At 52.6% G+C, this 13322-nt stretch overlaps 1 protein-coding gene across 8 annotated transcripts in view; it reads left to right on the forward strand.

The window, feature by feature from the left end:
* The window catches only part of huwe1 (HECT, UBA and WWE domain containing E3 ubiquitin protein ligase 1), a 217123-nt gene that overhangs the window by 193677 nt on the left and 10124 nt on the right, over positions 1-13322 (forward strand). For 7 of the 8 annotated variants that reach the window (XM_060822431.1, XM_060822430.1, XM_060822434.1 and 4 more), the window contains 9 exons: positions 947-1065; positions 1896-2052; positions 3408-3540; positions 5692-5894; positions 6873-7000; positions 8871-8967; positions 9955-10113; positions 10220-10465; positions 11133-11250. In XM_060822431.1, the coding sequence (XP_060678414.1) occupies positions 947-1065; positions 1896-2052; positions 3408-3540; positions 5692-5894; positions 6873-7000; positions 8871-8967; positions 9955-10113; positions 10220-10465; positions 11133-11250 (1360 nt within the window). The remainder of the gene's footprint in view (positions 1-946; positions 1066-1895; positions 2053-3407; positions 3541-5691; positions 5895-6872; positions 7001-8870; positions 8968-9954; positions 10114-10219; positions 10466-11132; positions 11251-13322) is intronic. The other variant, XM_060822435.1, reaches the window with a different exon arrangement.

Below are 13322 nucleotides of genomic sequence, written 5' to 3' on the forward strand. Positions count from 1 at the left end.
CCCTCTATCCCTCTGCATGTCCACACATCAAGTAGGACAGGGCTCGATTCAGAATAATGTGTCCATTAAACACTCCCAGGGACAGGGACAGCATGGGGTTAGATACAGAGTAAAGCTCCCTCTACACTGTCCCCCCCCCATCAAACACTCCCAGGGACAGGGACAGCACGGGGTTAGATACAGAGTAAAGCTCTCTCTACACTGTCCCCCCCCCCATCAAACACTCCCAGGACAGGGACAGCACGGGGTTAGTTACAGAGTAAAGCTCCCTCTACACACTCTTCCCTCACCCCCCAGGACAGGGACAGCATGGGGTTAGATACAGAGTAAAGCTCCCTCTACACTGTCCCCCCATCAAACCCTCCCAGGGACAGGGACAGCACGGGGTTAGATGCAGAGTAAAGCTCCCTCTACACTGTCCCCCCCCCCATCAAACACTCCCAGGGTCAGGGACAGGGGGTTAGTTACAGAGTAAAGCTGTCTACTCCTTGAAACTGCGAGTGAACTTCCTCTGTTGTCACAAACTGCAAGCACAGATACCACTGCGCGCTCTCAAATTGGGAGTAAAGTTTCCTCACCGCTGTTCCCATCGTACGCTCCAAGGTCAGTTGAGGTTCTGGCTACACTAATGTTAAATACCTGTATCATTGACCTGGTGGTGAACTTCAAACCGAGTTGTGAGCTGGGCTAACAGCTGTTCTTTACGACTCAAAAGTGCTGAATCAGAGTACAGTGCTTCATTGATATTTACAGCTGGGAGAGACTTGTGCTGCTTTTAACTTGCCCCCTGACTTGTCCGGTCTGTGCTCCTGACCTGGCACTCACTGCTGGCATTGGCAGCAATAGGAATGTGCTGTGCGAACGCTAACCAAGTAGGGCAAGTGCACTCCCGTAACTTATCCCCGTCGGTCCGTCAAATGTAACCTGCTGTCCCGTTTCTCACCAGCTCCTCCGAAAGCAGCCAAGTCTCCGGCTAAAGCCACGCCAGAAGGAGCTGCCAGTGCCAACGAAAGCAAGATCCAGAACTCAGGTCTGACGGAGAAACAGTTGCAGCTTTCCGTGGAGGTAACGTAAGACATTTGGTGTGTTTCCATCCCCCTGCGCGTGGAGCCTCTCCCATCTCTTCTCGCTCCATCCCACCTAGCGACACCAGCTTCCTCTTGGTCCTAACTTCAGCCAAGGACCATCACTGACGCCAAGCCTCTGGGTGTCTCTGATCCCAAAATGGTTTGATTTTTCCTGTGTCTCGATTATCCAGTCAGGAATGGCACTCTGCAAATCCCTTTTACTTGGAGGCCCGTTGTTGGATTGTGTTCTCTGGCTCGGTCCTTGTGTGTTTATTGAAGGGTTGTTGTAACTGGGTGACGGAGGTGGGTGGTGGGGGGCCGTTGTAGTTTTTAGCTTGGTTTTCCCATGACTGCTCCCACCCTGAGTACACACGGGGTGCCTCACTGCAGCTCTTTGAGAGAGCATCTGAGAGTTAATCCAATCGCCCTGAGTCTGGTTCCTGTGTAAACCAGGCCTTCCCTGCGTGAACATGGTAGTCTTGTGGCTTCTGTGAGCAAGGCTTGCCTTTTTATTCTGGGTTGAATTTGAATTGACTGAGGGTTTAGTCACAATTCGTCTTGAGCCGTTAAATGTAATGTTGACCCACTCCCTGCGCCTCCTGCAGCTCTAACACTGTATTCCTCACTCTGTGGTATTACCCTAACATACTTTGTATGGTATGATCTGCCAGCACTGCACGCGATACAAACCTTTTCACCGTACTGTGGTACGTGACAACAGTCAATGACATCAAATCATTCTCCAGAGGTTTGGGGTTTCGAACCCAGGGTGGGGCTGGCATTTCCTGACTCCTGTGATAACCTTCTCCGTCTCTTGTGTTGTGACAGGTGCTGACCTCCCACTCGTGTTCAGAAGAAGGCCTTGAAGATGCAGCGAACATCCTGTTGCAGCTGTCCAGGGGCGAGCCAGGAACCAGGGACACTGTCCTGAAACTGCTGCTCAGTGGAGCCCGCCAACTGGGATACACGCTCTGCCAGCAGATAGGTACCAACCCTCCTCACCACCGTACTGTCTCTCTGTTCCCTGTGTCCATACATCCTTGCTCCCTCTCCCTCCCCCTCTTCCCCACTCATTCACGCGAGGTGCTGCGCCCTCGGTATTTCTCAGCCTGTGTGTGACTTGGTGACTCCTCCCCTTCCCATTATTTTCAAACCCTGTGCTCAGGCCAGTTAATTCATAGTCATAGAGATGCACAGCATGGAAACCCGTCCATGCCGACCAGAGGTCCCAACCCAATCTAGTCCCACCTGCCAGCACCTGGCCCACATCCCTCCAAACCCTTCCTGTTCATCTACCCATCCAAATGCCTTTTAAATGTTGCAATTGTATCAGCCCCCACCACATCCTCTGGCAGCTCATTCCATACACGTACCACCCTCTGTGTGAAAAAGTTGCCCCTTAGGTCTCTTTTATATCTTTCCCCTCTCACCCTAAACCTATGCCCCTCTAGTTCTGGACTCTCTCACCCCAGGGAAAAGACTTTACCTATTTACCCTATCCCTGCCCCTCATAATTTTGTAAACCTCTATAAGGTCACCCCTCAGCCACCGACACTTTAGGGAAAATAGCCCCAGCCTGTTCAACTTTCCCTATAGCTCAAATCCTCCAACCCTGGGAATATCCTTGTAAATTTTTTCTGAACCCTTTCCAATAGGAAGGAGGCCATTCATCCTTTGCACCTCCTTGCAAGTTCATGTCCTTATTCATCATTTACCACTAGTGTGTGGACGCTGGACCTGTTGAAAAGTCGTTGTTTCCCTTGTGGTCGAACTCCCCTGCATTCTATTCCTACCTTGACAAAGCCCTGTCTGCGGTGGACAGCTCTGTGATGGTTGCAATAGCCCTCAAACAATCTTAGTGCAGGAGACCACGTGGCCAACGATAAATCGCTGGTGATCCGCGAGTCGAGCTTCAGGCTTCCCGGTGGACACACTAAAATGAAAAAGCGAAAGAGCTGCGGGCGCTGGGAGTCAGAAACCAAAACCGGAATTGTTGGGATAAGCCCAGCAGGTCTGGTAGCATGTGTGAAGAGAAATTGACGGTAGCTCTGATTTCTCTCCTCAGACTCTGCTGAGTTTTCCCACTGTTTCACAGTGAAGATCCTGCCCAAGTGTCTACATTTTCGCATCTCCCTTGGATTTTTCGCAGAATTGAGCAGTGAAAGACCTGCTCAGTGCAACCCCTTTCCTGTAAATTTCTCCCTCTACTCGCGTGTCCCCACCTCTCTCACTTTTCTGCCCCCTCCTGGCATTTTGAGTTGCTTCTCCTGTCGCCCTTCCAGACCATTGAGCCTGCGTTCTCTTTCCTCCCTCCCCCTCCGCCCCGGGTGGGTCTGTCAGGTACCTTACTGGCCGAGCTGCGGGAGTATAACCTGGAGCAGCAGCGGAGAGCGCACTCGGAGGGCCCATCTCCCGACGGGACACCGGACGACCACCCGCACCTGACCAAGCTGAAAGGGAAGATGCAGAGCCGGTAAGAACAGTCGCCGTGGGAGCAGGAAGCAGCTTTCCCTTTCTTGGCTGCACGGGGCCTGCAGTGAATTAGTCATGCTAAGTTGTCCCGTAGTGCCCAGGGATGTGCAGGTTAGGGTGGGATTGGCCGTGCTAAATTGTCCCGTAGTGCCCAGGGATGCACAGGTTAGGGTGGGATTGGCCGTGCTAAATTGTCCCCGTAGTGCCCAGGGATGTACAGGTTAGGGTGGAATTGGCCGTGCTAAATTGTCCCGTAGTGCCCAGGGATGCACAGGTTAGGGTGGGATTGGCCGTGCTAAATTGTCCCCGTAGTGCCCAGGGATGTACAGGTTAGGGTGGAATTGGCCGTGCTAAATTGTCCCCATAGTGCTCAGGGATGTGTAGGTCAGGGTGGGATTGGCCGTGCTAAATTGTCCCCGTAGTGCCCAGGGATGTACAGGTTAGGGTGGAATTGGCCGTGCTAAATTGTCCCCATAGTGCTCAGGGATGTGTAGGTCAGGGTGGATTGGCCATGCTAAATTGTCCCCGTAGTGCCCAGGGATGTACAGGTTAGGGTGGATTGGCCGTGCTAAATTGTCCCCGTAGTACCCAGGGATGTGCAGGTTAGGGTGGATTGGCCATGCTAAATTGTCCCCCGTAGTGCCCAGGGATGTGCAGGTTAGGGTGGGATTGGCCGTGCTAAATTGTCCCGTAGTGCCCAGGGATGTACAGGTTAGGGTGGATTGGCCGTGCTAAATTGTCCCCGTAGTACCCAGGGATATGCAGGTTAGGGTGGATTGGCCATGCTAAATTGTCCCCCGTAGTGCCCAGGGATGTGCAGGTTAGGGTGGGATTGGCCGTGCTAAATTGTCCCGTAGTGCCCAGGGATGTACAGGTTAGGGTGGATTGGCCGTGCTAAATTGTCCCCCGTAGTGCCCAGGGATGTGCAGGTTAGGGTGGATTGGCCATGCTAAATTGTCCCGTAGTGCCCAGGGATGTGCAGGTTAGGGTGGATTGGCCGTGCTAAATTGTCCAGTCGTGCCCAGGGATGTGCAGGTTAGGGTGGATTGGCTGTGCTAAATTGTCCCCATAGTGCCCAGGGATGTACAAGTTAGGGTGGATTGGCCGTGCTAAATTGTCCCGTCGTGCCCAGGGATGTGCAGGTTAGGGTGGATTGGCTGTGCTAAATTGTCCCCATAGTGCCCAGGGATGTGCAGGTTAGGGTGGATTGGCCATGCTAAATTGTCCCGTAGTGCCCAGGGATGTGCAGGTTAGGGTGGATTGGCCATGCTAAATTGTCCCACAGTGTCTAGGGATATGCAGGTTAGGGTGGATTGGCCGTGCTAAATTGTCCCGTAGTGCCCAGGGATGTACAGGTTAGGGTGGATTGGCCATGCTAAATTGTCCCCGTAGTGCCCAGGGATGTGCAGGTTAGAGTGGATTGGCCGTGCTAAATTGTCCCCGTAGTGCCCAGGGATGTGCAGGTTAGGGTGGATTGGCTGTGCTAAATTGTCCTCGTAGTGCCCGGGGATGTACAGGTTAGGGTGGATTGGCCGTGCTAAATTGTCCCACAGTGTCTAGGGATATGCAGGTTAGGGTGGATTGGCCGTGCTAAATTGTCCCGTAGTGCCCAGGGATGTACAGGTTAGGGTGGATTGGCCATGCTAAATTGTCCCCGTAGTGCCCAGGGATGTGCAGGTTAGAGTGGATTGGCCGTGCTAAATTGTCCCCGTAGTGCCCAGGGATGTGCAGGTTAGGGTGGATTGGCTGTGCTAAATTGTCCTCGTAGTGCCCAGGGCTGTGCAGGCTAAGTGAATGCGGAATGGGAAATAGAGTTCCAGTGATAGTGTAGGTGAGTGGGTCTGGGTGGGATGCTCTTTGGAGGGTCAATGTGGACTTGATGGGCTGAATGGGCTGTGTAGGGGTCCTGTGATTCTCTGAGGGATGAATGTTGGTTGTGACGCTGGATCTGTTGCCTTGAATTAGGGTGATGATCGAGATGGCGTGTCGCATTTGGTGTCTTCACTGACCCGGTCCCATGAAAATCATCCGAGATTGTGGGTCCGTGTCCAGGGACAGTGTGGGCTGCGAGCCTCTCTGCTCTGTACTTGAGTGGAGCGTGCTCAGAGGGCTTTTGGAAATGTCGGCTGACGTTTTCTCCCGTCCCCTCCAGGTTCGACACCGCGGAGAACGTGGTCATTGTGGCATCCCACAAGCGCCCGCTCGGTGGCCGGGAGCTCCAGTTGCCTTCCATGTCAATGTTGACGTCCAAGACCTCCACGCAGAAGTTCTTCCTGCGCATCCTGCAGGTCATCATCCAGCTTCGGGACGCCACCCGGCGAGCAAACAAGAAAGCCAAGGAGACTGGACGGCTAGGTATGAGTGATTACGGTGGTGGGATAGGGAGGCACCGCGGTCTGGCACAAACATCAACCCCCGCACCCCCCCTCACGCGGAGTCTGTGATTGTGTCTGTGTATCTGAGTCACCCGCTGGACATGGCCGCACACTCCTCCCTCAGAACTCGGGACCCCAGTGGTGTCCTCGGACCTTCTGGAGAACGCGGCTCGCTTCAGAGTGCCACCCTGTGCCCAGTGAGTTTTGCATTGCTGTGCGCAGTCTTGGAGATGTGCCGTCAGATTTAATTCTCCTTGGTTTTTTTCCCCCTCATTTTTCTCATCGCTTCCGATCAGAGCGGGGGCGGTGTTTAGTCACGTTGTAACTCGCTGCAGTGGAATAGTCAGGGGTGCTGACCCACCCGTGGCATTGCTCCTGATCAGAGCAGTGACGAGGTTACGATGGACGTTATAACTTCCCGTAGTGCTGGGGGTGCTGACCCACCCGTGGCATTGCTCCTGATCAGAGCAGTGACGAGGTTACGATGGACGTTATAACTTCCCGTAGTGCTGGGGGTGCTGACCCACCCGTGGCATTGCTCCTGATCAGAGCAGTGACGGGGTTACGACGGACGTTGTAACTTGCCGTAGTGCTGGGGGTGCTGACCCACCCGTGGCATTGCTCCTGATCAGAGCAGTGACAGGGTTACGATGGACGTTATAACTTGCCGTAGTGCTGGGGGTGCTGACCCACCCGTGGCATTGCTCCTGATCAGAGCAGTGACAGGGTTACGATGGACGTTATAACTTGCCGTAGTGCTGGGGGTGCTGACCCACCCGTGGCATTGCTCCTGATCAGAGCAGTGACGAGGTTACGACAGACGTTGTAACTTGCCGTAGTGCTTTGCAGTGAAGTGGCTGGGTGCGCTGTTTCTTTGGGGCAGAGGTGCCATGGTGTGGAGAAATGAAATTGACCTGTCTCTTTCCCCCCTCCGTCTGTCTGTCTCCTTGTTTCTCAGGAACCTCGACAATGGGTTCGGCAAGCAGCATCCAGGCAGCTGTGCGGCAGCTGGAGGCTGAGGCTGACGCCATCATACAAATGGTACGTGAGGGCCAACAAGCCAGAAGACAGCAGCAAACAGCCATGGTTAGCATGATGCCTGTGCCGCTTGCAGGGCACTTGTGGTTTTAGTTTCTTAGTTTTAACGTTTTCTGTTCCGTTTTCTGTCCGTCGAACAGGCTGTTGTTTTGTTTCTGAACAGAGCGCCGCGATTCAAGGCTTTCGTTTGTGTTTGCGTTGTGTTCCTCCCGTTGCGATCACTAACCTCGTATAAGCCCTTCCCTTGGCCAGAGTTTGCTCCCTGTATCCTTCAAGGCTGCAGAGGTGGCCTGTTTCACTCCTTCCCCCCCACCACCCACCCCCCGCACTGCCTTCTCCAGTTCTCTGCTAAATGAGAAACGTCTGTAGGCATGCCTTTGGCCTAATAGGGTTTGCGTTGCAGTCTGAGAGCACTGACTGTACAACACACTACATTCCAGTATCCGATCGCAGAAAGCAGCGTGTGATGTGCTGAGGGGGGGGGGAAGGCTGCGGTGGTACATGGGTGGTACGTGTGGTCATCTCTGCACTGCGCTCTGCTGATCCCATCAGCTCAGCACCCACTCCCGGGTGGGTCGGGGAGGCCATTGTGCTTGCTTGGTTGGCAGCACATGGTCTCAGGATAGGAAATCCAGTGTCACCACCTCTCCCCCTGCACGCACACAGACGTGCTGTCCTTCTCCTTCCCCCCGCCCCCGCGCGCGCACACACACACACACACACACACACACACACACACACACACACACACCCCCTGCTGTGTGGTACTTGGCTTGTAGTTTCTGTTTGTTGCTCTGCAGAAGCCACTTCCCATTTTGCTTTCCCGACACGGGCGGCTGCTTGTACCTGTGGTTGGGTTTGCAGAGTTCCTGATGACTTGTTGAACCATCCTTGGAGTATTTGCCTTTAACCACTGTGAGCAGCTCTTCCTTTGGGGCCTGAGTGTGGACTCACTGGGTTTAGCATTGAGACTGGGGTGGGGGGTTATAGTTATTTCAGGAGAGCAATCCTGCCAGGTTAGTGGAGGGCCGTTACTAGTGGCTAATAACCCGAACAACAGAAACGTTACGTACCAGTTCCCAGGTAAGCTTTGAAAAGCGTGAGAGCTTGCACCTTTTTCCTTTAGGGACTTGTCTGTTAACTCCCGATTTCATGGGTACTGGTTGTCACTGGCTGGGCCAGCATTCGTTGCCCCTGGAGAAGGTCGTGGTGAGCTGTTACCTTGACCCTCAGTCCTGAAAACAATAACGTTGATAAACCGAGGCCTGGTCTGCCTTCAGCCAGGTGAACGTAAGATGAGATGGGCTGGAGTAGAGCTGACTGTTCCATTGGATAATATTTACCTCCTCTCCAACATGGTAATGAAAAGCTGATCTGGCCCAGTACAGAGACTGTGCTCCTGTGAGTTTGTGTCCTCTCTGTCAGTGATTGAGCTTTGAAAGCTCTTCATCGAGTTTCTGACTTAGAAATGTGAGCCCCTTACTGTGAGGGACCTGGGCGGGTTCCTCTTTAATCTGGTGGGTTCTGCACCACAGCGTTACGCTGTTCCTGGGCCAACGGAAGCTGTAAAAGGTGTCTCGGCGGAGTTGTTTGCCTGTCAGTACTACAGGTAGGGGACTGATGGTCTGGAAGGGGAGAGGGTACAATGAGTCTATGGACTGTGCAGACTGGTGTAGGGTGGACTGAGGGAGAGACGTTCCCAGGAGCAATCTTTCGGGGTGTCAGAACCGAGCAAAGGAGAGATTGTCCTTGCAATTTAGCTCCTCACACCTGGCTTGAGACCAAACTGCCACCAAGTTCACCGCCCTGCCTGAACTGCTCGTTCAAACGGACCCTTCCCCACCCGCTGACTCCTTCCGTCACTTCTGCTTACCTTCCTCTCTTTTTTTTAAAAACAATCCTCTTCCTGCTGGTGAAGTCCGAGGCAAACCCGGCAGAAGGAGCTTCTCGAAGAGATGAGTCTCCCATGGACGTGGACCAGCCATCGCCAGCTGCCCAGGAGTCACTATCACTTGGTATGTGCGAACGGGCGGGCCCGTGCGATGTAAGGGGCGGAAATTGCTGCAGGAACTCTGGTCCCTCGGTATCTGTGTAGAGAGAATCTTAATATCCACACAACACCAGGTTATAGCCTAACAGCTTTATTTCAAACAGCAAGCTTTCATAGCTCCTTCCTCAGAGAGCTAGTGAGAGAGAACACATCGATGTAGAATTTATAAGAATAACCCTTTGATCTTCTAAACTTATGCCAATGTATTGAACACACCTCGATGGCTGTTGAACCTTTGATCATTTAGAATGGGGATGCAGGTCTTGACTGATTCGTGTGTAAATCCCAGTCACTGTGCCGAGATATCACCCATAGCTCTTTTACCTAGCAATTCTGCATCCGATGTGTTCTCTCTCACTGGCTGTCTGAGGAAGGAGCAGGGGCTATGAAAGCTTGCTGTTTCAAATAAACCTGTTGGACTATACCCCGGTGTCGTGTGATTCTTGACATTGTCCACCCCAGTCCAACACCGGCACCTGCACGTCATGTGTAGGGGGAAGAGAGAGAGAGAGAGAAAGCAGCGTTTAAGGTTTCAGTTCCTGTGGCCCTTCCTCCGAGCTGGGAGAGCCCAGGCAGTTAAGCCACAGGAAAGCTGATGACTGGGACAGTGAGTGGGAGTAAATGAGTTGTCTGCGCTGGAACCCCACGTTGGCAGGGCCCTGAGCTGTGAGGGTGGGTAAAGGACATGGAAGATGGTATTCAGGCCCTAAAAGTGAACCCTGTATAGAATCCTGAAGGTGGCAGGGTGGACAGTGAGATGCTGTACTTCCAGCTTGCATTGGGCCTAGCTGGAGCATTGCAGCACGTCTGAGACTGCGATTGTGGTCTAGGAAGCACACCTCTTTCCCCCCCCCCCCCCCCCCCCCCCCCCCACCCGGAACGTACCTTCCCCGAACAAATCACAGCCGAGCAGTCACCCGTGACTGGCAAATGTCTCGTCGCTTCTCTGCAGGTTCTGACGGAAGCCAAGCAAGTGAGAAGGAGAAGGAAGAGGAGAAGCTGCCTGAGTTGCCGCTGTTGAGTGAGCAGCTGAGCCTGGACGAGTTGTGGGACATGTTGGGAGAGTGCCTGAAGGAACTGGAGGAGTCACACGACCAGCACGCAGTCCTCGGTGAGGCAGCATCACAAACCAGCAGTTGGCTTGCTCGTGTTTCCGTACAGCTTCCTCTTGTTTTGACGCCTGTGTCTGTCTCTCTCTCTGTCGCTCTCTCCTGCAGTGCTGCAGCCTGCGGTCGAAGCCTTCTTCCTGGTCCATGCGACGGAGAGGGAGAGCAAGCCGCCCGTGAGGGACACCAGGGAGAGCCAGCTCGCGCACATCAAGGATGAGGCACCGCCCCTCTCTCCAGCCCCCGTCACCCCAGCCACCCCATCCTCCCTGGACCCCTTCTTCTCCCGTGAGCCTTCCTCCATGCACATCTCCTCAAACCTGCCCCCGGACACCCAGAAGTTCCTGCGCTTCGCAGGTAGGTGAAAGGTGGGGATGGGGACAATGAAACAAGGGGCTGGCCCTATAGGATTCGGATCAACCTCGGAGGATTGTTTAAAGATGCAGAACTGAATGTCTGTCTGCTGGCTGGTCAGCCTGGGAATGTTTGATGGGGACAGCTAGACTGGGCTTTATTTTCTGTTTAAAAGAGCAGAGAGAAGTTTACTCTGTCTCTAATATCCTGGGAATGTTTTATGGAGTGGGGGAAAGTGTAGAGGAAGCTTTACTCTATCTAACCCTGTGCTGTCCCTGTCACTGGGAGTGTTTGATGGGGGGTCACTGTAGAGGGAACTTTACTCTGTATCTAACCCCGTGCTGTCCCTGTCCCTGGGAGGATTTGATAGGGGACAGTGTAGAGGGAGCTTTACTCTGTATCTAACCCCGTGCTGTCCCTGTCCCTGGGAGGATTTGATGGGGGACAGTGTAGAGGGAGCTTTACTCTGTATCTAACCCCGTGCTGTCCCTGTCCCTGGGAGGACTTGATGGGGGACAGTGTAGAGGGAGCTTTTATTTTCAGGATGCATGGAGATGAAATGTCAATTTAAATACGTCGCATTTTAAAAGTAGCTCCGCAGATTTGGTTTGTACAAGAAGCTGTGAGCTGCTTGAGCGATCTGTGATTCTAAATTCTTTCCGTTTCTCAGAAACCCACCGGACTGTGCTGAACCAGATTCTGCGGCAGTCAACCACGCACTTGGCTGACGGTCCCTTTGCGGTCCTTGTGGATTACATTCGCATCCTGGACTTTGACGTCAAACGCAAGTAAGTGGCTGTACTCTGGTGCCACCTGTGCACCGTATTTGGTGGGTAGGTCTGTCAGGGGAAGAACTCCTGGATCGTCGAGTCATACGTCACCAAAACAGACCCTTCGGTCCAACCATAATCCCAAACCACACCAGTCCCACCTGCCTGCTCCTTGCCCATCTCCCTCCAAACTTTTCCCAATCATCTACCAATCCAAATATCCTTTAAGCATTAACTGTACCTACATCCACCACTTCCTCAGGAACTCATTCTACACATGAGCCAACTTTGTTGTAAAAACAAATTGTCCCTCTTGCCCAGTTTAAATCTCTCCTCTCATCTTAAATTGTCCCCCTTAGTCTTGAAATTCCCATCTTGAAGACACCTGCCATTAACTCTATCTATACCCCTCATTATTTTATAAATGTAAGGTCGCCTGTTAATCTCCCACGTTCCAGGGAACAAAGTCCCAGCCCCTCTAGTCATTCTTTATAATTCAGTCCCTCCATTCCCAGCAGCACTGTGATAAATCTCTACTGAACCCTCTGCACCATCAGTCTCACTTTCTTCTGACCCTGATGACTTGGCTAAGATCCTCCGTCCCTGTCGACTTGGAGTGCCCACCGACCCTGTTTCAGGACCACTGTCTTTTCTTTTTAAATCTCTTGATGTGAGCACTTGTGGTATCTCCATCTACATTGCCTCTGCAATAGGGCAGTTAAAAATCTGTGTGGGTCAGAGTGGGCATATAGATCAGGACATTGGCTTTCTTTCTCGTCCAGATATTAGCTAGTCAGTCTTTTCAAACCACAGTCTGAGTGTGTAGCAATTTTGTTATTTTCATTCAGATTGATTTATATATTTCTTAACGTGCGCTCCACTACCTAAAGCCGAATTTGAACGCACGATTTCAGAGTGAGACTGTGGCCGCAGCTATGGCCTGGAACTGACCCGTCCTTCGAAATGACATCTGTTTCCCCACCCACGTGCTGGGAAACTCTGACCAGCTGAGACACGGTCTGGAAGTAGGTCCAAGAATGGGAGTCAGTGTCATACAGCACAGAGACAGACTCCCTGGTTTAACTCGTCTGTGCCAACCAGAATCCCAGTGTCACCTAGTCCCATTTGCTGGCACTTAGTCCATAGCTCTCTCCAAACCCTTCCTATTCATATACCCATCCAAATGCCTTTTAAATGCTGTAATTGAGCCAGCCTCCTCCACTTCCTCTGGCAGCTCTTTCCATACACGCACCACCTTCTGTGTGAAAAAGTTACCCCTTAGTCCTTTTTCAATCTTCCCCCTTTCACCTTCAGCCTAAGTCCTTTCATTGTAAACAATACAACCATGCACGCCCGCGCGCACGCCTTTAGAACATAAACATCGAAAAACACAGCGCAGTACAGGCCCTTCGGCCCTCGATGTTGCGCCGACCCAACCCCACCTAACCTACACTAGCCCACTATCCTCCATATGCCTATCCAATGCCCGTTTAAATGCCCATAAAGAGAGAGAGTCCACCACTGCTACTGGCAGGGCATTCCATGAACTCACGACTCGCTGAGTAAAGAATCTACCCCTAACATTAGATTAGATTACTTACTTTTAGATTAGATTACTTACAGTGTGGAAACAGGCCCTTCGGCCCAACAAGTCCACACCGACCCGCCGAAGCGCAACCCACCCATACCCCTACATATACCCCTTACCTAACACTACGGGCAATTTAGCACGGCCAATTCACCTGACCCGCACATCTTTGTGACTGTGGGAGGAAACCGGAGCACCCGGAGGAAACCCACGCAGACACGGGGAGAACGTGCAAACTCCACACAGCCAGTCGCCTGAGGCGGGAATTGAACCCAGGTGCCTGGCGCTGTGAGGCAGCAGTGCTAACCACTGTGCCACCGTGCCTCCCCATCTGTCCTATACCTACCTCCCCTTAATTTAAAGCTTTGCCCCCTCGTAATAGCTGACTCCATACGTGGGAAAAGGTTCTCATGGTCAACCCTATCTAAACCCCTAATCATCTTGTACACCTCTATCAAGTCACCCCTAAACCTTCTTTTCTCCAATAAAAACAGCCCCAAGT

Source organism: Hemiscyllium ocellatum, unplaced genomic scaffold (assembly GCF_020745735.1).
Source record: "Hemiscyllium ocellatum isolate sHemOce1 unplaced genomic scaffold, sHemOce1.pat.X.cur. R, whole genome shotgun sequence".
Lineage (NCBI taxonomy): Eukaryota > Metazoa > Chordata > Chondrichthyes > Orectolobiformes > Hemiscylliidae > Hemiscyllium > Hemiscyllium ocellatum.